General features: G+C 36.2%; 2 protein-coding genes across 2 annotated transcripts; both read right to left on the bottom strand.

Annotated features, from left to right (window-relative positions):
* Positions 1-1,127: 1,127 nt before the first annotated feature.
* LOC122358505 (calcium-activated chloride channel regulator 3A-1-like) lies at positions 1,128-6,239 on the bottom strand. Its single transcript, XM_043258324.1, is given in 15 exon segments — positions 1,128-1,552; positions 1,658-1,882; positions 2,472-2,636; positions 2,742-3,006; positions 3,279-3,494; positions 3,609-3,715; positions 3,820-4,000; positions 4,093-4,301; positions 4,304-4,316; positions 4,446-4,673; positions 5,028-5,196; positions 5,281-5,386; positions 5,507-5,657; positions 5,735-5,872; positions 6,090-6,239. Coding segments are annotated over 15 exon segments (2,709 nt in total). The 3' UTR covers positions 1,128-1,166.
* Positions 6,240-11,732: 5,493 nt separating this feature from the next.
* LOC122358973 (calcium-activated chloride channel regulator 3A-1-like) lies at positions 11,733-27,145 on the bottom strand. Its single transcript, XM_043258993.1, is given in 19 exon segments — positions 11,733-12,594; positions 12,597-12,635; positions 12,771-12,995; positions 13,097-13,261; positions 13,372-13,636; positions 13,873-14,088; positions 14,188-14,294; positions 14,385-14,565; positions 14,668-14,852; positions 14,855-14,894; positions 14,994-15,102; positions 15,104-15,219; positions 16,102-16,166; positions 16,169-16,269; positions 16,345-16,450; positions 16,533-16,677; positions 16,761-16,898; positions 17,442-17,627; positions 26,643-27,145. Coding segments are annotated over 18 exon segments (2,691 nt in total). The 5' UTR covers positions 17,592-17,627; positions 26,643-27,145; the 3' UTR covers positions 11,733-12,256.
* Between the last annotated feature and the right edge of the window lie 232 nt (positions 27,146-27,377).

Here is a 27,377-nt window from a genome sequence, read left to right as displayed (position 1 = left end):
CATCTGCTTCGTCTCTCATGACTTCCTGTTTGGTGGTCACATAAACTGGGCTATGCCAAATGGAAGTTGCAAAGTATGTTTTTGCTGTTGCGGAATCTACTAAGTGTATTTCCAGTTTTACCAAGTCTTGTTTCATTCTCTTGTTCTCATTGTCTAGTTTCTTTGTTTCTTTTGACTGTTCTCCTGTACTTTGACCTTGCCTTGTGTTTTGTTAATGTTTTGCTGCCCGCACTGACCTTTGCTTGTTTTGTTACGTGTTTTGTTTTTTTTTAGTGTAGCTTTCTATTCATAAAAGAATCCTGAAGAAAATATCACCGGGTTAAACAAATATTAGACAGCAAAACTGTTTCCAACACTGCAATTATTCATTATATAAGAATGATTTCTTAAGGATCATATGACTGAGTAACAACTGATGCAAATTCTGATTTGCATCACTAAATTAAATTATATTTTAAAGTATGCTATATGTAGGCCTATATAACCTCTGACTCAGAGAAGAGTAAATAAACTCTCACATGACCACTACTAAACACCTAAACATAATGAAACAAATGCATATATCGATTTCATCCACAACCACACTTCAGCTGGGATGTTTCCAAAGTTTTGGAGAATAGTGCTCAGAACGCTCAGAATTACCAGCCGGTGCTAGGGCTGGTTGCAGCTTAAATAGCAGTCTTAACAAGGCACACCTGGGCAGGTAATCAGGGCTGAGAGGTGGCATGATTTAAACTTATTGCATTAAGATGAAGTAACAAGAGGAGCTTCGCCCACAGTAATGAAGAAATTGTACAGTTTTTTCACAAAAAATATAGTTGAGTAAAAGTACCCATCTTTAAAAAAGGCTTCATGGTACAGGCCCCAGATCTGTGGTTGATGAATGTAAAACATGTCAGTTGCTCCCCCTTATGTTTATATAGCCGCAACAACAAAATCCATCAATATAAACACCCCAATATATGATTTATTAAATAATACACTTTTTTTCATTACTTTTTATTTAGTAAAAATAAAAATAAACAGCATACCTAATATTGTACAAAAATGCTTTTATTAATATGCTCAAAAATGTTATTACAATAAATTTATCTATTGAGAATATAATATAATTGAGAATTTTATGAAATAGCAACAGTACCAAAATATACAGAAACTGTGTTGCTTTAGTTTGATGGATTTCTGCGTTTTACTGCCCATGTGATTACAGCAACAATAAAGCATATGACCACAGTTACCACACACACAGAAATAACAAGAACTGTCAAGTTAATGCCTGGGTTTGATATTCCTGGAGGTTTTGGACCAGGGAGGATCTTTGAAGCTTGAGCAATGTTGGAGGTTTTAGATTTCTCATTTAGTTTGTCCTCAGACTCTAACGCAAAGAAGAGTGTGGTGCCATTTTGGATTGGGAAACTGAGATTGAATGAATGTTGTTCAAATGATCCAGCCTCCTGAGGTAAAACAGCAGTTGTTTTGATCGAATGACCATTGCTGAAGCTCTCTCGAAGCACATCAAGGTCAAAGCTCCACCTGATCTCATAGGATTTAGCTTAAAGGGGAAGAAATATATCATGCAGGGCAAATAAAGACACATTATTTCATGATTCACTGTCAGTGAAGATTTAAATACTGGTTTAATAATGGTATATTGTACCTGTCCCTTGGTCGAGGTCCTCACCAGGAGCTGTCCAGCTGAGAAGCACAGTGTCCTCCTGGATCTCAGCGCTCAGATCTGTGATTCTGTTCGGAGGGAAATTTGATTTAGTTGCATTTTTAAGAGCAACCTCAAAACTCTCTCCGGTGGCTGTTCTGGTGAAGTTTCCAATCTCAATTGGTTCCTCAGAAACTGGAGGCTTTGGAGGGTTCAGCTGCACTACTCCTGGAATAAAAAAAAAAAAAAATATATATATATATATATATATAGTGTACAATTATAATATATATACTACGGGTCGTTGAATGTTTGAATCTGATTGGCAAAGAAACATGCATGTAGCTTTGCCTGACCATATCACCTTGCCAAATGCTTTAATGGCATTATACTTGCCATTAAAACCAATACAAATCCTATTATAACCATTTAATCCGTTACATTTTCTACAGTGTTTTGGGCAGGGTTCTATTGTATTTTTCAGCAGGGTTATGGTGTCTAAAATTACATTCTACCATTAACAACTGAGGCGTTGGATGAGATGAGGAAAAAAATCATCATACTCATAAAGTCACTTGTTTAGCTCCTCGGTGGTTGTTATTATTAAGATAATTTTAAATAGCTTGTGAGGTCAACTGTACAATTCTGGTAACACTAAACTCACTATTGAATCATCAGATTGTAACTGGAAATATTGGTCCTAAAACTACTCAATATTAAATATATATTTACTGAGCTGCTATATAAACACAAATGTTCTTTGTGAAGTTTAATTGTTAAATGCTAAATATTCAAAATGACCAAGATTTGTTTTTACCGTTTTCCACATATCCAGGCACATATGGGGCATTACTGTTTTTTCGGGCAGCAAATTTGGTTTGTCCATCTTGATTCTTCACTCTTACTTTCAAGCTGCTTCTTCCATTTACCATCTGCGTGAAGTATCTGGAATAGATTCCATCACCTTGAACAGCATCAGCTCCTGTAAAAGACGGATCTCTGATCTTTTTGGCATAGTTTGGAAAAGCACCTTCAACTTCCCTTCAACTTCAGTGCACATCTGTAATATGAATTATAGGTCATTTACCTGCTCCGTTGTCCAGGAGTTGTAATGTTTGTGCAGGCCCAGTTTCTGGCTCCAGTGTAGCCTGCACTTCAGCATTTATTACAGGTTTGTAATTCTGACTAACCTCAGCAAACACTATCATGGGTTTAGTGCCATCATTGAACTGCTGGTTCATGCGGGTTTTGACAATGATAGGAGGAACATCAGCTTGAGAAGCTTGACTTGTTACTGTTATAGTGAAAGCCTGATTTGTTGAAGTTTGGATTCTGTACTCCCAGTCACCAGGCTGCAAGACACAAGATAGTAAAAGCAGATCAATATGAGTTTGCTGTGTAATATTATTGCTATTATTTATTATTATGAGGGTATTAGTATTATTAATTGCAATATCTGTATAAGCTAAATCATCAATGATAAACCTTTCAATCTCAAGTTGTTGTTGAAAATATTTTGATATCGTGGATGATGTGGATCTATAATTTTTGACCCAGATATTATGTATCCTTTTATGTTTATGGTCTGAAAACTAAATAAATAACTTTATAAAGGCTGTCTCACCTCTGCAGTTCCTGGAACATTTAAAGTGACAGTTCTCAGCAATACATCATGATTCATATTTGTCTGAGTGTAGATTAAGCCACTTGGAGACTGTATGTAAACGCTGGGAAAACTTCTCTCATAGATTATCACAAAGCTGGTTTTGTTCCCAACAGTCTGATCCACCGATACTGTCCCATTGAACCAATCAGATGTTCGTGCTCCAATACTCTCAAGCTAAAATGATGATTAAAAATGAATGAATGAATGAATAAATAAATAGCTCATAATATTGATGATAGTTTTAGAGTAATGAAAGAATCATTGGTAATGTGTGATCACTTGACAAACCTGAACTGGTTCCTTTGTGTAATCTCCAGTTGATAATGTAACCGAAGCAAACGCATTTATTAAATTGTTAGATGTGAAGTTATCATTGGGTGTGAGAAATATTCCCCCTGTTGTCAACATGTAATGTTTTTGCATTAGGTACTTAAATAGCACATATGTAATAAGCTTTACTGAGATAAAGAAACTATGTTTTATTTATTTATTTACTTACCTGTTTTGTTTGCCATTACTGTCAGTTCCTCATCTGCTTTAGGACCTAAAGCTATTGTGTGTATAATGACACCGCTGTTTATTGCAGTCGGGCTACACGTTTTAATGTTATCCGTCGCCTCACCATCAGTCAAAAAAATTATTTCATCTCCTAATACATCTCCATTGTCCTGTTGAAGTACCTGATGGTTTTGAAGAAAACAGAAAGCACCGGCATGGAACAAACCGTACATACCACATGAATTACAAACATAAAAATAAAAAAATACAGCACCTGTAGGCCTAGATTGAGACCTTTACACATGTTGGTCGATCCACCTGCTACTTTCGGCAACAATTTGATAAGACTCTCTCTTGTGGTGTTACTGTCAATAGTAGTCAAGGGACTCAGAGTAGAAGCAGTAGTACTAAAGTCTACAATCCCAACACTGGCTTGATCCTCAACGATGTTTCGCAGGAAATGTGTGGCAGCCTGCTGCAGTCAAGCAGTCTTGAATCCTAGAGAATGGTTAAAAATATGAAATGTATATTTCATGTTTCTTTACATTTTTATTTTTCAAACTCATTTGTATTTAGACATATTTAATTTAGGTGAAATTAATGTTTATAATTTTTATGTTTTCTTACTGTTGCCATGCTTCCTGAGCCATCAAGGATAAGACAAACGACCCGTTGCATTCTCTGCACAACTTTGAAAGACAGTGGAGGACGGGACGGCAGTGAATCTGGAGAAGAAAGAATATCTTTATCCACAGAATCCTCAAATATTACAGTCCGTGTAGCTTTGCTGCATTTTTTATTCTGCAGGTTTGGGGCTTCATAATTGTGCTCATTTTCATGACAGAATGTGTTCACCTAAAAAGAAGAAAAAAAAAACACCATTAAAAAAAACATTCAGGGACAGATTATGGCTTCAGGTTAGAAAGAAAGAAAGTAGAACGTAATTGTTAATTATTTAATTTAATTGTCCTCAGATCATTTTCATTTTATATCTCAAAATATTTTGGCAAAATAAAAATGAATATGATCTTCTTTTGATTGTAGGATGATTAAAATTACTTCACAGACAGGGGGAAAAAGTGTAAAAGTACCTTTTGCTCAAAACATAAATTCATTGACTACAACTCACATATGTATTACCTCATGATTATTTTCAATTAATTAGCCTTTAATCTGCAATGTGTGTTAACATGTAAATTCTACACTTACAGGATCCAGGCTTGGTAGAAACATTAAGGAGCTGTTTGTGTTTTGATTTCTGTCTGGAAAAAATGTACAATTCCCAGCAGGTAGTGAAGTTTGTGGATCTATATGGCATGGTTGAAGAGATCCTCCAGCCGTAACATCATAAAACTGACCTTCAATGTTTTTGCTACACCTAAAGATGAGCAAGAAAACGGTTACGGTGATTCTAATTTCCAATGACATTTGAATAATATATTGATTGATGACCGTTAATAACCTTGTAGCTTCAATACGGCCATTATAGTAGTAGAATGGGTTTTCTTTACTGTATTCATCGTAGACACCCCATCTCAGATGAGCCCATTCATGCACAAAAACCTTTCCTGAAAACAAACAACCAAACTGCTAATAAAACAAACAGGCAACAACATTAATAGAATTTTTAAATCCGCTATCATTGCATGACGTTTGAATAAATGTAAAGGAAGATTAATGCCATTCACCTCTTGATCCGTAAAGCTGGATGACCCTGTCATTTAAGAAGTATTCTGGGGTGAAATGAATGTACTCTGCCATAGTTCCACATTCTCCATATTGATAAGTATAAGGTTCATCTCCGTATGCTGGATTAGCATTATCGATTCTTATTTTGGCCTGTGTTTGACAGAAATTTTGTCAGAAACCACACACGTAACTGGTTTTAATAGTGTAACTACCATAATGTTCCGTACTTTTTCAAAGGACTCTGTTCTTGCTTTGCTGACATTCGCACTCTTCCAGTGGGATGGGACTAGAATCGTAGCTTCTTTGAAATAGACTTTCTTATCCAGTGCTTCATAAAGATAAATAGACCCTTCAGTGACCATCTCCTGTTAGAATGAAAGTGGAAAGATTAAATAAGAAACAAGCAACAACAACTCTGAATGTGTATTCATTAAATAAGCAATTTAATTCATGAACACTGTCAAGAAAAATGTATTCTATACATTGTATATTTCAGGTTTTTTTGGAAAGCAAAATCTTCTTCTACATTAAAACTATTAATGCAGATAAAGTTTGCTAAATAGATGGAAAAAGCATATTCACCTTGATTTTATCAATAAGTCTATCATCCTGTGGTACTTTTGAACCGATTGCGATTATAACATCAACATAACCATTTCCATCCAGTTTGATTCCAGAGGAGGTGGACAACAGCAACATCCATAATAAGACAAACACCGTTCTTGAGTCCATAGCTGCAGAAGTTAAGATGAATAGTAAGCTGTAACGTAACCCCCCTGTTATAAACAATGCCAAGTCAAAAATTAACTTTTCTGATCACACATGGAATGTATTTTACTGGAATGAACTGAATGATACCAATATAATGATTAGATTAATAAACGCAGTTTTATAGTGTCACAAGGCAGTATGTTGGTTACCTAACTGTTTATTTCACTTTACCTACAGTGCTACTCCCAGCACAATCCATAAAATATGACTCCATAAGAAGTCATTGCATTGCACTTACTAAATACCTGTCTGAAATTGCATACTGTCTAGGAACTACAATGGTTTGGTTTGTTGTATAGTAAGAATGTGTAAAATATTGTATAAAATTCAGATGTCACCTCACTGCAATCCAAAAATCTGTGGCCTCATGGGATAGTAAATATACAAGTTATTACCAGCTGTTTATTGAATAATTTAATATTTTTACATATGTTTTTGTTTTCATAAGTTTCTAGCCATATACATATTTCTAGCATACAACATATCTTCTTATGCAATCACCGTGTAAAGACTACAATATTCTTTTTATTACTGTTTTGCATTTATTCATTTATATGAAGTGACTGATCTATGTTTTCATCTTATACCACCCTACACGCAGAAACTGAAATCAGCTAAACCTGTGTTGAGGACTGTAAAGAGATGGACTAATAAGACATACTAATGAAACTGTTGCTGTCTGGTGCTACAGAACACAAATGCAGGCATGAACACTTGACAGTAAACATGAAACACACAACCCTATCATACATTTATTTAACACGCATACTTATTATTTACATTTCAAATTTACCTGTACATACTAAATTGTCTATTTTGTATGTTGTGTTTTCAGTATTTAGCATTTTTATTATTTATATATCTGGTTAGGTACTGCACAATTGGCAAATATGCATACTGGGCACAGCCTACATACTGTATACAGTACTTTGAAAATAAGACGAGTAGAAGGTATTCCAAACACGGTATACCCAAACAAACCCACATGACACACAATCTCCACTGTCTGTCGATGGATAATGAAAGTTATTCTTTTTAAATTTTAATGATAAAATTATATTCAAAGTACAAAGTACAAAGTAATTGATTGTTTTTTTTTCATGTCAATGTTCCACACCCTGTTGAGAATCTGTTTATGTCATACCTTTATGTACACCTAGTTTTGTGCATTTTACTTTTAAGCTTTGTCCAGGCATTGGAGGATGCAAGGAATGTCAATGCCCAAAAGACTTTCTAAGGACTTTTATATTTATTTTGTAATTAGAGATATGGATTTTTTTCCAATAGCCTTCTGTATACAGTTTTTCATTTTTTATTTTGATTTTTTAAACTGTTTTATTATATACAGCTGTTATTATTTTTACACAATGTGTGAGTTGTTACTAAACAAGTAAACCATGTATCTTGCAGCATCCTCTGCTGGTGAAGGAAAGGAGGTGACTTGTGGCCAAGTATGGTGACCTAGAATTAGAATTTGTCCTCAGCATTTTACCCGTCAAAGTACACACACACACACACACAGCAGCAGTAAACAAACACAAACTGTGAACAGCCAATGCTGCAACAACTGGAGAGCAGCTGGGGGTTTTCTCTCAAAGGTCTCATCTAAGTCATGGTATTGAGGGTGGAAAGAGTCCCCACCAACAGCCCCTGCTTGACCTAAGACTCAAACCTGGAATCTTTGGGTTATATGTCCAGCTCTGTACCTGTTAGGCCATGACTGCTCCATGAAAGAATAACTACATGATTGCTCTGCTAACCAGCAGGCCATGAAGTCAATCATAGAGCCACAGACAGCTCTGGATTTGTTTTGTTTTGGAGATTACATTACATTCCTACATAATAAACAAAACAGAAGTCTGTTTTAATCATTAATAAGATTAAACACGCTACTAAGAAAAGTTTGTTTTGTATTGTTTTAAGAAATGTTTCGAAGCTGTTGGATGTACATATGGATTGATTTGTCATTGATTTGAACTGCAAAGAAGAGTGTGGTGCCATTTTGGATTAGGAAACTGAGATGAATGTTGTTCAATTGATCCAGCCTCCTGTGTTGAGACAGCAGTTGTGTTGACCTCATGACCATTGCTGAAGCTGTCTTGAAGCATATCAACGTCAAAGCACCACTTGATCTCATAGTATTAAGCTTAAAGAGAAAGAAATGTACCATGTAAGGCAAATAAATATACATTATTTCATGATTGTTTAGAACAACATTTTTGTCAGTAAAGACCTTTTAAATACTTGTATATAAATCACATATCTTACCTGTCTCTTGGTCGAGGTCCTCACCAGGAGCTGTCCAGTTGAGAAGCACAGTGTCCTCCTGGATCTCAGCACTTAGTTCTGTGACTGTTCGGAGGGACATTTTGTGGAGTTGTACTTGAAAGTTTTACCTCTTTGAAACTGCTTGATTGTGTCAAGGTGCTTTATAGCTATTTCCATTAATACAAAAGTTAGTACCAGTGTGTGTTTTAATTAGGTCGCTCTTTCTACAGGTTACATCAATACAGATTTATGAGTGAGTAACTGAATCATTCACTGATGCATATAATATGTAGTATTACCAAGTGTAACCTGTTTATATAAATGCATTATTAGTTTAATTATTGTAAATGGTCATAGTTAAAAGCACAAAACTGAGTGAATAGGAAGTTGTTTAACCGTAACCTTCAGTTTCACATATAAATATGAGGTAACGCATGGGGTGAAGTCCCTTAGGCCATCACCAACTGGCCAGAACCGTCCACAGTCAAGGAACTCCAGCACTTTATTGAATTTGCAAACTGGTCCTGGTCTCTAGCTGCCACTCCCACTCTCGGTTTATCCTTATCCTGACCTCCTTTTTGTCGTTGAGTTAGATGCATCGACTACAGGGGTAGGAGGAGTACTATCTCAGCAGCAGGGGAATCCACCTAAACTCCATCCATGCACCTACTTCTCCTGGAATCTTAGCCTGGTGGAGGTTTACTATGACATCAGGAACAGGGAACTTCTTGCTGTCAAGCTGGCTTTGGAGGAATGGCTTCACTGGCTGGAGGGAGCTGCACACCCATTCACTTTGTTAAACGACCATAAGAATCTCCAATACCTCCGTGACGCTAAACATCTGAATCTGAGACAAGCAAGACGGGTGCTCTTTTTCACAAGCTTCTCCATTTCCTATCGTCCAGGTCCTAAGAAAACCTAGATTCTCCATCTTACCAACCAGGTCAGAAAGTTTGGCTTTCAACATGGGATATGCACAACAAGCACACACCTCAGTTTCACTCGCGGTCCGGTCTTGTACATATGAAGTGGACTCTCTATCTTTACCTTGTTAAAGTCTAAGCTTACTTACTTGTTTACTTACTTCCTGTGTTCTTTCCAGTTGTCCATGTGTCTGCTGTGTTCCCTCCAGTTCGCCAAGTGTCTCCTGTTTTTTGATGTTTCTCTGGTGCTCTCGTCTGCTGAGATATGTGCTAATCCATTTACAAAGGATTACAAAGGACAATCATATATCTATCTTCCACTTTGAAAATCTACAAGACTCAACTTACTCTCTTGTCGAAGTATTGGTTCAAAAGGAATCCACTCATTGGGTGTCAACTTTTTTTTACTTATTGTCTGAAGTCCTTTTGTTACAGATGGGGCAACAATGAGAAATTATAAAAGTGGTGTACTGTTACACTGTTACTGATCAAAACTGGATCTAATGAAGAAAAAAAGACACCTACATCTTAGATGCCCTTGAGGTAAAATGATAAACTTAAAATTTTAGTTTCAAAGTGAACTATGCCTTGAAGTTACTCTAGACCCTTTTTGCACCCCCCTAAACAATAAACGGTTCTCAGAAGTGGGAGGCCAGTGCTGCTTCCTCAAAAATGTTTATTATTCTGGCTTGTTCATTGTTCTCACACACTGTAACAGAATGTTAATGTGGGAATGCATTTGAATGAAGTCTGTGCACAAGCCATGTCTTATTAAAGTGCATTTAAATTACAAACAACCTGTTTGATCGAACTAATCAAAAGATTGATTCAGTGTAATGATGTAATGTACTGAGCAATTTTAATATATCAATAATTGTAATATCGTAATGCTACCATGATATAAAAATGGACAACTCCTTTTATCACTATAATTTTTTTTAGCAACCAATAGTGCTGAGAAGCAAGCACTCTGCAAGCCCAGCCAGAGCTGTTTAGGCTGAGGACTATATAAACAAACCTTCTGCACTTACCAAGGGGACAGAATCCATTCCTGCAGGGTAGATATGTCCAAATAAGAAAACCTGGTGAGAGTAAACAGCGATTCCATAACATTTTTATTTAAAAAAATGATCCAAAATCAATATTTGAGAAAGTACATAACCTGCCAGCATTCAAAACTATCGCCTTTAACTCGATTCACAACGATTAGCTTAATAATGTTTTCTACTTTGAGTGGTTTTTGTGGGAAATCGAGCATGGTACTGCATCATTACGTTCTTGCTTGCTTTACTCACCTGTGAGGATCCTGCAGGTGGTGCATTGTTTAATTGTAGCCCATTCTCATAGCAGCTGGAATAATACATGTTAAAAAATTCTTTTGGTTGCGGATTGAAATCCAGAAAGGATAATATTAAATGGGATGGAATTAAATTATATTCCAGTTTAAAATGTTCTTCTGGCCAGAGGCAGACAGTAGTCAAGTACATTTACTTTTTTTTGCATTTTGAGTATCTGTACTTTACTTGGGTTTTATTTTTTTGGGGAAACTTCACTATAGCTTCACTACATTTAAAACCCAAATATCATACTTTTCAGTCCACTACATTTCTACCAAGGTCCTCGAAGTAGAAAGTAGTTTCTATGTGGCATCTTTAAAGACAGTGGGTAATTTTTTTCTTCTCTAAATGTGAGTGGGGGTGTTTTTACAGGTTATAGACAGCCTATTAGTAATCGCTTTTGAAGGTTCACGTAAACTTCAGACATTTTCAGACCATTCTTTTTTTAATCCTCCCGTCAAAGACAGCTGATGACAAAATGGAAGATGGCGTCTCCTTGGTGCAGTTTATGCATCCATGGCCATCCTTATAAAGTATGTTTCAGTTCTGGGAAAAGATTAAAGACTTGTTTTAATTGTTTGCCAAATCAAAGTATATCACAGCATCGCCTTCCAACCTGCGGGAACCTCTTCTTTCACTTATTACTCCTACTCCTCCTGGTAATAAGCTCTTTATTATTTTTTTCCTCAGTCAGAACAAAGCAAGGCAGACTTACTTGTTCAGATAACAATATAGAATACAGTGAAAATTCTTTAGATCATATTTTCATATTCATATTCAGTTTAGAATCTGTGATTACTAAGTACAGGATTCACACTGGTGTAGTGTTGAATTCTGACGCCCGCCAAATTACTACCCCCTAGTATTAGTAGGTTTAGTGAGTCGAAAATCGGCACAACACAGGTGTAATGACTGACAGCCACACATTAACCTAAAAACTTTAATATGCACTGGAGCCAAGTCACAATAGAACGCACACATGAAATATAATTCCAAAAGGAACTGCAATACCAGGTTTTCAAATTTACGGACTGCAGCTTTAAGCTTCAAAATAATAGCCACTATTCCACCAATATTACCAAGCTTGGAAAAGCCAGGATACATTTAAAAAAAAAAAAAAACTCAAAAGAAAGTAATATATATCTAGGACTAGAATAGATTGGGGGTGAGTCTAATATAAATGTTTTGGTGAAATATTCTTTTAAGGTAAAACACAGCAATTAAAAAAAGCTATAAAATTAATCTTAACCTCTTTTTCTTGGAACTTCTACATAGCATATAGCATTTTTCCCCTAATATATATTTAACATTTAACCAAGCAGTGCTTTAATCATCACAATGCAAGTTTGATCCAAGCTTTTTGTTTTTGTTTTGTTTTTGCATATGTGCATAGTTACATTCAGTTCAGGAATAAGCGTTGATTAATGCTATGTTTGCATCAGCTGATGCTTTAGTAAATAGTTTTTCTTCTTTTCACTGCCCATGTGAAGAGAGCAACAACAAAGCATATGACAATAGTTACCACAAACAGAAAAATAACAAGAACTGTCTTATTATTGTTTGATATTTCTTGTGGTTTTGGAGCAAGGAGGATCTTTGAAGCTTGAGCAATGTTGGAGATTTCAGATTTTGCATTTTGTTCATCATCTGACTGAACTGCAAAGAAGAGTGTGGTGCCATTTTGGATTTTAATATTGAGATAGAATGAATGTTGTTCAACTGATCCAGCCTCCTGAGGTGAGACGGCAGTTGTGTTGACTTCATGACCATTGCTAAAGTTGTTTCGAGAACATCAAGGTCAAAGCTCCACCTGATCTTATAGGATTTAGCTTAAAGGAAAATAAATGTGAAAAGCAAGACAATTAAAGATACATGATTTAATGATATAAAGTTACATATTCTGTTTAATCAGCGAAGTAATAAAAAAAGTATTTTTAAACTATTATAGTAATTGTATGATTTACCTGTCCCTTGGTCGAGGTCCTCACCAGGAGCTGTCCAGCTGAGAAGCACAGTGTCCTCCTGGATCTCAGCGCTCAGATCTGTGATTCTGTTCGGAGGGAAATTTGGTGGAGTTGTGCTTTTAAGAACAACCTCAAAACTCTCTCCGGTGGTTGTTCTGGTGAAGCTTCCAACCTCAAGTGTTTCTTCAGAAACTGCAGGCTTTGAAGGGTTCAGCTGCACTACACCTGAAATTAGAGGAATCACTTTTAGTAAAATCAGGAAAAAAACAAATGGCTTTACGTGTAATTTGGCTTTGGCTTCATTCTGAAGCAAACTCAGGATTTACCATTTACCACATATCCAGGTACGTAAGGGGAACCACTATTTTCTCGGACGGCAAATCTAGTTTGGTTATCTTGACTCTTCACTCTTACTTTTAAGGAGTTTCTTCCATTTACAATCTGTGTAAAATATCTGGAATAGACTCCATCGCCTTGTGAAGCATCAGCTCCTGTAAATATTCCAGTTGGGCACAATTTGGCAATGTATAATACTGTTTATTCATTCACATTAATTTATATGTTGGGTGCACAATTGTAGGAAGAATTACGTGCAACTTACCTGCTCCGTTGTCCAGGAGTTGTAATGTATGCGTTGACCCAGTTTCTGACTCCAATGTAGCCCAAACATCAGCATTTATAATAGATCTGTAATCTTGACTAACCTCAGCAAACACTATCATGGGTTTAGAGCCGTCATTGAACATCTGGTTCACGTGGCTTTTGACAGTTATAGGAGGAACCTCTTCACGTGATGCTTGACTTGTTACTGTTATAGTCAAAGCCTGATTTGCTGTAGTTTGTACACTGTACTTCCAGTCACCAGGCTACAAGACACCAAGATGAGAAAAGCAATAATGTTAAGGTAACGGTTAGATGAAAGTTTTCTGAGTGCATTATTTAAGTGCAGAAAGTATAGCTAAATTATTTTTTAATAAGCTCCTAATTCTTAAGTTGTTATTGAACATATTTTGTTGAAATTTCATACTGTGTTACAGTATTTATTTCTTTATTTATGTAGTTTTATGATTTGAACTTGAAAAACCATGAAACCATGTCTCACCTCTGCAGTTCCAGGAACATTTAAGGTGACTGTTTTTAGTGATCGATCATGACTCATATTGATCTCAGTGTATACTGATCCACTTGGTGACTGTATGTAAATGCTAGGAAATCTGGTTTCATAAATGATTACAAAGCTGGTTTTGTTCCCAACAGTCTGATCCACTGATACTGTCCCATTGAACCAATCAGATGTTCGTGCTCCAGCACTCTCTAGCTAAAAGAATAATGAAAATGAGTATGCTTAAAATATTAATATTATTGATGACACTATAATAATAATATATCACGGACAATGAGCAAAACTTTGACAAACCTGCACTGGTTCATTTGCGTAATCTCCAGTTGATAATGTAAGCGAAGCAAATGCGTCCATTAACTGGTTGGATGTCAAATCATCACTGGCATATAAATATTTTCCTCCTATTTTCATCATGAAAATGTTTGCATTGGAAAATATACTGGATGCTGTATGATATTCTTCAAGTTATTAATTGTGGTGATATCACTTACCAGTTTTGTTCGCCATTTCTATCAGCGCATGAGCTGCACTTGTGCTAAAAGCTAATGTGCTTATAATGGCACCGCTTTGTATTGCGGATGGAACACAAAGAGTAATGTCGTCTGTTGCCTGACCATCTGTCAGAAAAATTATTTCATCTCCTAATGCATCTCCATCGTCTGCTCGAAGTACCTGATAGATTTGAAGAAAAAAGATCACTAGCATAAACCAAGCTTTATACACTTAATACATAACATACATACAAGATGAATACTAGTACAATTGATACTGTACCTGTAAGCTTAGATCAAGGGCTTTACACATGTATGTCCATCCATCTGCTACTTTTGGCAACAATTTGATAAGACTCTCTCTTGTGGTGTCACTGTCAATAGTAGTCAAGGGACTCAGAGTAGAAGCATCAGTACTAAACATTACAATTCCAACCCTGGCTTGATCCTCAATAATTTTCTTCAGAAATGTGCGGCAGCCTGTTGCTGTTGAAGAATTCTTGAAGAATCCTAGAAAATAAGCAGAAAAAAGTGTTTCATGCAGTTGCAGAATTAGTAATTGTAATTGTTATTTACATTCTAATTAATTCAATGTCTGTTATTACATACTTTCATGCTTCCTGAGACATCAAGGATGAGGCAAACAACCCGTTGCATTCGCTGCACAACTTTAAAAGACGGTGGTGGTGGAGGGGACTGCAGTGGTTTCAGAGAACGGTGCATCTTTATCCACAGAATCCTCAAATATTACAGTCCACGTTGCTTTGCCACATTTTTCATTCTGCATGTTTGGCGCTTCATAGTTGTGCTCGTTTTCACGACAAAATGTGCTTACCTGAAAACAAAATTTACTTCTTAAAGGGTTACTTCACCCCAAAATTAAAATGTTGTCCCAAATCCATGAAAACTTTGTTGTTCCTCAGAACACAATTTAAGATATTTTGAATGAAAACCAAGATGCTTGTGACTGTCCCATTTACTGGCAAAGAATTACGACTGTCAAGGAGCAGAAAAGTATGAGTGACATTGTCTGCCATCAATGCTTCAACCGTAACATTATGAAGTTACAAGAATCCTTTTTGTATGAAAAATGTACCAGATGCTCTCCAAAATGGAGCAACAGTCACGCTTCAGTGCTGATAAAGTCATTCTTTTAGTATTTATATTGTTTTAGATGGAGCACTCAGATGAAATCTTTCATATTTTCTGGACTTTGATAGTGGTGAGTGTTGATTGGCAGTCAATGGGACAGTCACAAACCTCCCGGTTTTCATTCAAAATATCTTAAATTATGTTGCGAGGAAGAACAAAGCTTTTAGTGGTTTGGAAAGGCATGGGGGTGAGTGATTAATGACAAAATTATAGTGTGGAGTTGCTCATTAATTGCAGATGTCACCACACCTAACTCTAAAGAACAGATTATAGCTCTATGAGACCTGGGCAGCGAGGATTAAACAATAATAAAAACTTCATTATTTTTATTGGTATCCTCAAAGCACTGAATTAAAAATGATCTCAAAGCAAAGACAACTCAAACTTCAAGCGGCTTATAGGAAATGTAATCGGTATAGACATTAACTGTGTGAATTAACATTTACAGTAAGTTGCATATAGAAGAAAACAGTCTGTGATCTCTTTGTTCTACATCATAAATTAATTTACCAGTTACTAGAATAATACTGTGGAATGTTTGTAAACATATAAACTCCGTACTTACAGAACTGAGACCTGGCAGGAACATTAAAGAGATGTCTGTGGTCTGATTTATGTTTGGAAAAACATGCACTTCTCTGTAGGTAGTGAGGTTTTTTGATCTATACGGCACGGCTGAAGAAATCGTCCAGCAGTGACCTCATAATACTGGCCCTCAATGCTTTTGTTACACCTGAAGATAAGCTAGAAATCAACACTTCTAATTTCAATGGACAATTCAATGATATTTTCTTTTATTAAGAGTTACCTTGTAGCTTCAATGTGATGATTAGAATAGTAGAATAGCTTTTCTTGGCCGTATTCATCATACACACCCCATCTCAGATGAGCCCATTCATGCAATAAAACTTTTCCTGAAACAAATAGAAACTTCTAATAAAATAATCATCCTACCGGATTAATAGAATTGATCTCATTAAGGAAGTAAAAAAATACCTCTTGGTCCGTAATGCTGGATGGCTATGTCATTCAAGAAGTATTCCGGGGTGAAAAGAATGTACTGACCCTCAGCTCCACATTTATCGTACTGTTTAGTGTATGGTCCATCACCACGAGCTGAATTATCAATTCTTATATTGGCCTGGGTTTGACGTAGAAATTGTGTCAGCACCGATATATGTGGATTCATATTTTTCACAATTAAATGCCATAATTGCTCAGTACCTTTTCAAAGGACTCTGTTCTTGCTTTCAAAAAGTCTGTACTGCTCCAGTAGGATGGGACTAGTATTGTAGCTTCTTTGAAATAGACCTTTTTATCCAATGCTTCATAAAGATAAACTGACCCTTCAGTGACCATCTCCTGTCACAACAAAAGTGAAGAGATAAAATGATGATTTGGGAGAAAAAAACACTGAATTAGTGTATTTATTAGTAAGTAATTGTGCTTTCATTTAATTTGACTTCATAAGTCTAATGATAAGGACAAATGTATGCCATTATGAGAAATGAGTGTTAATGTTAAGGACATAAATCTGACATAATAAAGTATTTATTAGCATAGTGCAGGGGTCCTGGAGAGCCGTTGCCTCGCAGAGTTTTGCTTCAACCCTAATCAAATGAACGGTTACTTGGAAGCTACAGACAGGTGAGTTTTAACTGGGATGGGAACTCTGAACTCTGCGGCTTTCCAGGACCGGAGTTCGCCACCCCTGACCTGGTGTGCTGGACAGATATTGAAATAAATTGCAGAAGTCAAAATAGCAAAAAAATTCACTCTACTGTACATTTCTGTCGTGTATTCAATTATTTAAACAGATTCAGCAAAATCTGCTAAAGCAACTCAACCATTAGCCTACAGCACAAAATAGTTTACTAAATAGACAAAATAAAATGAAACATTTACCTTGATTTTATCAATAAGTCTGTCATCCTGTGGAACTTTCGAACCAATTGCGATTACTATGTCAACGTAACCGTTTTCTTCTAGTCTGATTCCGGTGGAGATGGAGGACAGCAACATCCATAACAAGACAATCACCTTTCTTAAGTCCATAGCACTAGAGTTTAGAAGAACAGCGACTCCTGAACCCTGTTTTAAATACATAAAAGGCCTGATTACAGATATAGTCTTTTACAGGAATGTTTTTCCCAACACCTTCTTAACACTGCCATTCTTAAGCTTCTAATTTAACCTGTACTTTATTGTTAATACAGTATCTATTACTTGAGTGAGCAGTATAGATACTACTGGTCAAATATTACATTACAAATGAAAGTTGTACACAATAACACAAATTTTTCCACAAGCTGATATGATTCTTTAAGGTCTCTAGAGGTCTCTCTCTAATTTTTTAATGTTATGTACATTTTACCCTATCAAAAACTGTTATTTTCAAAACAGTCTGTTCTGCGTACTTCCTCTTTAAATCTTTAGCTCTGCTGACCCCGCCATTATTTTCTGAGGCGCTTTCAGAGGATGTTTATTTAGCCGTATTCATAGTGAAACTTGCTAACTTTTACATTATTAGGCAATATTTTGCAAAGATTTATTAAAATCTTTAATGATCATGAACGATTTGCGCAAACATAAACGCATTTAGGTCGATAAAGACTTTCGTGCTTTGATGCAACCTGTGTTGTTAAAAGCGCTATATAAATAAAAATGATTGATTGAAAAAATGATTGATTGATAAAGGGTGCATTCCCTTCAGAACCAAATGCAAATTTAAGTTAATCCTCTGCGTCTTCGGGTGTAAATGACTACTGCTAAGTTTTTGTATTACATTTAACAACAAAAAACCTCAATCATTTAGGAGTCATGCCTGTGTCTGCATCTTGAACTGATGGCGCTCTCATATGATCAGATGGCTCAATTTTAGAAAGGTAAAAAAAATAAAAGGAGAACTGGGTGGATTTTTATCATGATAGGGTGGTTGTGTACAAATACTGCCAACACAGATTACAGTTCAAACAACAGTTCAAATAAGTGCATGTACGATTATATGTATTTTGAGTACATTTCTGGTCAATGCATAGTTTTATTATTGTTGCATTGTTGTATGTTATACATGCACTAACCTATGCCTCTGAAAAACCTACTGAATATACAGACTAGTTTGTGATATCTGTGTAATAAAGAGCTTATTACTAGGAGGAACAGACGTCTCCTGCAGTTTGGACGGTGAGGTTTTGAAAGCGGTGATATAGATTTTCGCAAAACGTAACCATACTTAAGTATTGCCATGGATGCACAAACAGAGCCAAGGAGACGTTTTCCATTTTGTCATCATTTGCCTTTGATTGGAGGATTAAAAAAGAATGGTCTGAAAACTATTCAAGTTCATACAAGCCTTCAAGAGTGATTACTGATAGGCTGTCTATAACATGTGAAAACACCAATCACATTTTTTTTAAGTTTATGACTCTTTGTTGTCAAGCATGGCAATATGCACTGGATTGGAGGTTGATATACAATAAGTGAAGATACTTTAAACCCTAAGATGTTGCATAGGTATTAACATGTACTATACACTCTCAATTAGATCACGTGATTTATGAATTCACAGATACCAAACACAAAATGTGTTGATATTATGAGGTGATATTAATTAAACATGCATAAAACAGTATACAATACCAAAAACAATATACAAGACCAATAAAAATATGTCCAATGACATAGGTGTGAATATTCAAAGAAAGGTTTTCCTGTGAAGTAATTGAACAAAAGGTCCATTGTCTTTCCAAAAGGGGAGTGCAGTTACAGTTTCCTTGTTCACATTCCTTTAGGCAAGTGTTATCAGTTGGTTTCTAGGTGAACCAGAGGCCTGTTCTGTCTTTCAGATGTGCATTTTTGGGGCATTAAAGTTATAGTAATACAAAAAAATTGTGTCTGATTGGTCCAAATTCTACGAGGGTTAGATTTAGTTTGCAATTTGGATTAAGTCCTGATAAATTTCAACTATTTTTGAAGTGCTTATTTGTTGGAACATGTTCTCACAGATTTATTTATTTTTTTATGTTAAAACTTGTTAATTATTAAGTAGTGTCTCATGTAGGTTTTTCTCTGCTCTAGTATTTAATGTATGAGGTACAGTATATTTTATTTTTATAAATCCTTCTTTCTTTGTTTTCTTGCCTGACGTGATGTGTAAAGCCTACACACAAATTAATGCATTCTGACAGCAAAGAGGTATGTGTTTTTATTTAAAAAGAACACTTACTTTATAAAGAATACCACTTTTTCACATACTGCACTGAAGCAGTGTAGTGAACAAAAGTCAAATTGCTAGTTTGTCATTCCAAAGGCCAGTTTATGACTGGGCCCCTCTCTAACTGTAGTTGTGGAGGGAGATGGATGATGGTGGAGGAACACAAATGTTCAGAACCATCAGATAAGATGCCAAGACAACTGCCAGACACTTCTAGTAGGGCAGGAAGAGAGACCTTCTGCACACACATCCACCTAAGAGGAGACTTCTCATTGGACAATGGGGTTGACCCTCACTATCTCACCAAATCCTGAGGTTTAGGAAATGACTGCCCTGAACATTCCTCTAGACCTCTGAATGCAATAGCAGAGGCCAAAACAAAGAAAGAAAGGGCATAAATCTTCAATCTAAATCCATTCATACCTATGTTTGGAGACCCTAAATGGACACAAACCTCAAGAGATTCACTTCATCCTCAGATAAAGTACAATTTCTGTTGAAGGCCATTTACTGGTGACAAGAACGTTCATGGAAGCAGGCCTATTGACATATTATTGTAACTGTTCTGGTTACTTTGCACTAGTTGATTTAATTCAACAAGTTCACCATAAGTGTGAGAGTTGAAATGTTCTGCACAGTCTACTGCATGTTGATTAAATTAAGAAAACCAGCACTATCTGTAGATGAGTAGAATTAGGAGGGCTGTTGATGATGTACTGAACTTGGATGTTTGATGAGCATGAAGAATTAGTTCCAAATACCCTCAAGGATTGCTTCAGGAGTGTAGTAAGGCCATAGTCTATAAATGCAAAGAGGTAGCAACGTACTTGTCCATTAGCTACAACATAATCAGTTATATTTGAGCAGGAAATATAAAGTTTCTCAAACACAATTAGGAAGTAGGTCAAGGCAACCACAAGGTTCTGAGTACTGCAAGAAAAAGGATAGCAACAAATACGTCTCAGTTTCTGGCCTGACGAGGAAAGAGACTTAAAGACTGCTACGGTTCAACTTAGCTTCTGACTAAACCTTCTTAATTGCATTCGGCTGCCCTTTAGTCGCAATGGTCCCAGCAGTGACGGACCCCATCTGACTCTTGCAGCTCCTCAACGATGCAGCCCGGATGCAAAGAACCCCTGCAAAGACCCATCTGCCCGGTCCATGCTCTAAGGACACCCTGTGGCACAACAGAAGTTCAGTGTCCTCCAGGTCAGTGCATCAATGGCTACAGGACCACAACTCTGTGCCCTCCCCACTGCACACAATCGGCATCGCCAGTGGAAGACGTGTCTGCTGCCAGACTGATCACCCGCTGGTGGACCATAATTATAAACTTACCAAATGTCTTAAAGACATAAAATACCATGCACTTGGGGTCAGCATTACAAATAATAGCTATCTTAAGCAGTTATTTATCATTAATTCAACCAGAGCCATTAAGTGGTTTCACTTAAGCAACTTTACAATAGAAATCTCTTTCATTGCAGCATTCAGCTGAAGAGCATTGCATTCTATCATTCTGTGTTAACTCCGTTATTTGCCTCTACAATTTATATGGTTTCTTCCATCATATTTTCTTGTCTATTATCATCTATTTATTCATATTCATTTACTGGTATCATCACTAGTTGTTGTATTTACTTGCATAACTATGGTTAATATATTTCATTAATCTTATTACAATTATGTCTTCTTTGTGTTGATAATCCGAGGCTCCACTAGCTAGCTAAACCACCAATCTTTCAGATAAATCAGTTGACCAGCTCTCTCAGTGCTAAATTATCAGTCTTTGATTGGTGCTAAACTAAGATGGGGAATTTTTCATCTGATATACTCATAACCGCACCTTGAGTGACGTGTGATCACAACTTCCTTGGTAACACAAGTCTCAGATACTACACAGCTTTTAATGTACCAAAATGGACCATTAAGGTACAAACATGTACCTTTTAAAATGATACCAACCCAGTGACAGCTTTTGTACCTTTATTTCTTAGAGTATGGATGCATTTGAGTTTGTGAATTTGAAGGCAGGAAGGCAGAGAATAAGTTAATAAATTATGATTTTTATACACACTGATTACAGTACTGGTATCTTTATTGCTGTGTACATTTCTGAATTTCACATTTTTAAGCTACTTTTCCTGAGCTTTTCAGCACCACCATTTCGCTTTGGTCTGTCCATTTTGCAAGACTGTACACATATCTGCAAACTAACAAGAGGTCAAAAAAGTTTGCTCGGAACTTAAAATGTATTTACACCACAATATTTAAAATGCATAATGTTTTAAATGTTTTTACAAACAAGTCAAAAATTTGGTCGAAAAATCACCATTAGCGTAAATGAGTGCATCATTAGTAATTGATTAAAATATTTGATTTGTTAAAAAAATAAAATGACTTGTCAATGGGTTGCTAAATCATTGATTCACTTAATTGAAAATTGATTCATTCAGAGTTACATCTAAAAGGTACCATCCATATAATTAAACTAATATTTTTAAAATGTTCTAAGTAAATGTGTCATAACCTACATTCTTCTAACATGATATTGGATCTTATGGCAGTTTGAGAGAGAAAAACTATTCTTATTATATTACTTAAAACGCTTTTTGTCTTCTTTAAGTAAAGTAAAATGGCAAGATACAAGACTTATAGTTAATGCAGAAATATAATTAATTATGAGAAATATATGAGAAATATAATAAATTGCAACTTAAGTGGATGAATTGTTCTCATTGTGTGTTATAAATGATCATACTCTTAAAGCTATAACCACAAATAATTAAATATTATAACACATAAAATGTTTTCTAATGAATATTTGTGAGATGATACAACATATTATAAAGTTATTTACATTGCATTATGCATTCATTATAATGCCTTAACCCAATATATTATAAAAACGGGCTTCATAGAAAGTGTTACCAAATATCTACGAAATGTCATGTTTGAATTATGATTGCTGATACACTTACTTTAATGTTTAATCACATTATATCAGGAGTGGGGAATGTTAACCCCGGAGGGCTGGTGTCTCTGCAGAGTTTATCGCTAACCCTAATCAAACACACCGAACCAGCTAATCAAGGTCTTCAGGTTTAGTGATGCGAGGATGGCGGTTATATCTCGCGGTACTGGGGATATGGAGCCTGCATATCCAGTTGTACAGTTACTGTACCATGACAGACTGACCTAAAATTTGCCCCGCTAACACGTCTGCAGTAAATTATAGGCCCGTGTGTCCCATCGACTGAAACAGCCATGCCATTAAACATGAATTTGTCAGTCTTTTGCACGCAAAGGTCAATAAATATTATGCCAAATAGAAACATAAAATCGTACTATGCACACTTTCATGAGATATATATTCTGATATATATTTATCATATAGACCAAGATGGAAACCATATTCTCTCTTTTCCTAGTTATTTTCAGTCTGGGGTTCACCAGACCATTGTGAAAAGGATGGGCCTACTCCTAGGTCTGCCACATCTACTTCTACTATGAAGGGTCTTGACAGATCTGGGTGTCTGAGGATGGGAGCTGTGTTGAAAAGCTGCTTAAGATGGTTGAAGGCCTGTTGGGCTACGGACGTCCAGTGCAATACTCGCTGTCCACCTTTCAGCAGAGAAGTTAGAGGGGCAGAATGAAGACTATAGTTTTTGATGAAGCGGCGGTAAAAGTTTGCAAAGCCGAGGAAGCGTTGGAGCTCTTTCACTGTCCTCGGCTCTACCCAGTTGGCTACGGCATCCACCTTGGTTGGCTCCATGTGAACTCCCTCAGCAGAGATCACATACCCGAGGAAGGAGACGGTGGATTGGTGGAACTCAAACTTTTTTGGACTTAAGATAGAGCTGATGTTTCCGGAGACGCTGTAGGACTTAACAGACATGGACTTGGTGTTCTTCAATGTTGTGGGAATAAATCTGAATGTTGTCTATGTAGATAATGGCAAACCAGTGGAGGTAGTCACGTAAGATTTCATTCATGAAATTTTGGAACATAGACGGACTGTTGGCAAGTCCATAGGGCATCACCTGATGCTCATAGTGGCCGCAGGGGTGATGAAGGCAGTCTTCCACTCGTCTCCTTCACGAATATGGATAAGGTTGTAAGCACTGTGGAGGTCGAGTTTGGAGAACACACTGGCTTCATGGACTTCTTCTAAGGCTGACGGTATGAGTGGAAGTGGGTAGGCAAACTTGACCGTTGCATCATTCAGCGCCCGATAATCTATACAGGTTCAGAGGCCACTATCCTTCTTGGATACAAAGAAGAAAGTAGATGCGGCTGGTGACGTGTACGATCTGATGAACCCCTGATGGTGAGCTTCTTGGATGTTATTCCTCCATGGCTTCGTGCTCAGGACGGGAGAGGGGATAGACCTTTCATCTGGCAGCAGGTTGATACTACAATCCTAGGGCCGATGCAGTGGTAACTGGTTGGCTTGTTTCTTGCTGAACACATCAGAGAAGGAGTGATAGACAGGGGGGATGTTAACAGAGGTGGGTGCATCAGGGCTCTCTTTGAGGTTTGAGACCTTTACGATATGCCACTAGACCTGATTCCATCTGCTGGTGGCTGCTATGATTCGGAAACGTAAGGTAAACTCATGGATGTCTGAGGAACCTTGTCATAGGTTGTTCATCGTGAACTGAGAGCGGCTCCGAACATATCTTTAAAATGGCTGATAAACGCGGGGGAAATTATATCACATTTATCAGCTGTACAGCACTCGTAGGTATAAGGGGTCCGTTCTAACTGGATTTCACTAGTGATTTCTAGTGATTAATAACAAATGATGTGTATTGTTTGTGTATTCCTAACAACACTGACTATGTTTTACAATTGCATTTTATTCAGACAGCATTAATATTGTTTTAATATGTTTATTATCTATATTACAATTAGGAAAGTATTTAGGGTTAAAATAAAGAGAGAGTGTTTTTAAATTCCAGTGCAAAGAGGCAAATTAGATGCGTCTGGTCAGCAGAAAAATAACATTCCTATTTAATGCTATAGTTTAACCAGTACATGCCTGTATGGCTGTTTAATATATGTATTTCTCTCTACTCTCCTTGCTGTGAGTTTTATTTATTTATTTAATGTTTTGCTTTAAGACATTATAAAACGTTCAATTTTTGATGCAAATTTTTAAAAAGCATGCTGAAACTTCACTGAAACTCATTCAATCTCTAATAAGGAGAGAAATTGCAAAAAGGCAAAAAACGTAAAAATATGATACTTAGCGTCTGTTTATGAGATGTTTCTCATATTTCTCATATTTCATATTCTCAGATTTCCGAGAGGTAAACTAATGCATTAAAATGTCGAAATGCTGTAATTTCCCCAATTTTCTGCTTGAGGAGCACTGAAATGAATGGGCTTGACATGACTTACTTCCACATTCCTATAAAAGCCTATAATTGTTAAAATCCCCTTATTTTTATACGGCTCTGGGCTGCGTTTTCCAAAAGTATTGTTAGCTTAAGTGCATAGTAGAAACAATGAAACCAATAGAGCCACGATAAACTTAGGCTAATGACCTGGAAAACACCCAGGGTCTTCAAAACTTATTCCTGACTTGCTGTAACACATCGCGGCTTTATAAGCAGAATTGATACTTTCATGTGCAAGGTTCCTTATCATAAATGGAAACAATCAGCCCAACACATTACATATTTCTGTAATAATAAAGAAAATAAAGAACATTTGAGTTATCAATCATGCAATGATGCACTATGATTTTATTGCTGGGCAAAAATGTTATGTATTTAACTAACAAAACTAATAATAATAATAATAGGCCTAAAATAAGAAGAATGTAACAGGCCTACACTGATTGGAAATGCTAAATTGGAATTGGAAAAAACTAAACAAAAAAACAAAACAACTTTCTTTCTGTTCTATAGACTATTCTTCATAAAAGACATTACTTTGTAAGTATCATATTCGGTAGTTGTCATTACTATAATAATAACAGTGATAGATAAAGTTTAGGCAGTGATAAGCAAGTTGCATGCTTGGGAGTTGAGAGGGTCAGGGGTCATGTATGTCTCTCTTCAGGTTCTATAGGTCACAGATGGAATGAGGAGGTCAGCTTTCTTGAAAAGAGGATACAACACCGAATGGGAATGGAGTCAGATAACGCGAGGGGGTGTGAACTGAAGAGGGACGGCGATAAATATTGAGAACTGCTGGAGTGTGGACACACTCTCTTGTGTGAATGAACTCAGCAGCTGATGTTTGTATCATATGCATCTGTCGAATAAATGATTTGGAATATAAAGTTATGTCTCCTCTTCGATAAAAGAATGCGCATGGATTGCAGAAAATAATTAGTACAACAGCATTCATTACTTTCTTATAGTTCAATTCATTATTTCAGCACCCCCACTGAACTGTTAACCTCCCATTTTCTAGTTCAGTGGTAAAATATAATCGAAATCTGATATTTTACCTACAAATTAAAAAAAAAGGACAATTAATTTATTACAATGACATTTGTATGCTTTTGTTTTAAATTGTTGTGGGTTCCATACACCATTATAATAATAATTAGGATGATGTTTGAGATTCAAAATGATCCTAAATGGTTTTAATACAAAAAAAAAAAAAAAAAAAAAAAGAAACGAACAAAAACACTATGAATATGAACAATCGCACTACAAAAATCAACAATAGTATCCATTACAAAAATCATTTGGTTGGCTGAGAAACAGAAACATGTATTCTAAAAATTAAAATATTGTACAGAATAATTGCAAAACTTTTGTAATGCCATTTTATGTTTGTGTTTATTTGTAAAGTTACGTTACAGCTTAAAGGTGTGAGTCTCGTACATTTAAACAGTATTATTGTACTTTAACATAATAGTAAGCACCTACCTAAATTGAATTATGCCGTCTCCTCCAAAAAGGCTTTACTTCAGCCCAGGTGTCCGTTCTTTGTGACTTTATTAATACATCTGAGATGATTTGAAATATGCCGGATCTTCTAATCCCGATAGCTGCCTTCTAGGGTAATAGATTAAAATATCTGCATTAAATTGTCTAGGATTACTCGGTTTCTCTTTTCTTCCAAAAAGGGCAGATATATAGATACTGGAAATCACGATCAACAGCGCAGCGATTGGCTGACGGCAAACCAACACAAACAGGGGAAGTCCCCCGGATGTTGCGAAAGTCTGTTTAGGTCCCAGGACGTTCGCTGACTAATGTGGTCCGTTCACATTTGGTCCGCTTTGTAAAGTTCGCTGACGGTCTTTTTGAGGAAATTCGTCCGAACGTCCCGGTTTCGTCCTTTCTGTCATTTCCATAAAACAACACTTGATAAATCCAGTTTTCCCATACTTGGGCTTTTATCATCAAACCTAACACCTTGCAACTCAGACAAATTAAATACAAAATTAAACTGAAATATAAACCCAAATTGGATTTTAATGCAAAATGCAAAAATAAATAAATAATTACGTATAATGAATAAATAAATTGCAGATTGATAGCGTTATTAGTAATATTATTTTAATAGTATAAATAATGCATTTTAATTCATTAGAAAAATTATTTTTAAACATTTAATCATTTTCATTTTTGGAAAAAAAGAAAATAGGTGTAGCTTCT

The sequence above is a fragment of the Puntigrus tetrazona genome, chromosome 15 (genome assembly GCF_018831695.1).
Source record: "Puntigrus tetrazona isolate hp1 chromosome 15, ASM1883169v1, whole genome shotgun sequence".
In the NCBI taxonomy this organism is placed as follows: Eukaryota; Metazoa; Chordata; class Actinopteri; order Cypriniformes; family Cyprinidae; genus Puntigrus; species Puntigrus tetrazona.
Note: the sequence above shows the minus strand (reverse complement) of the source record. Positions and strands in the feature narration are given on the sequence as shown.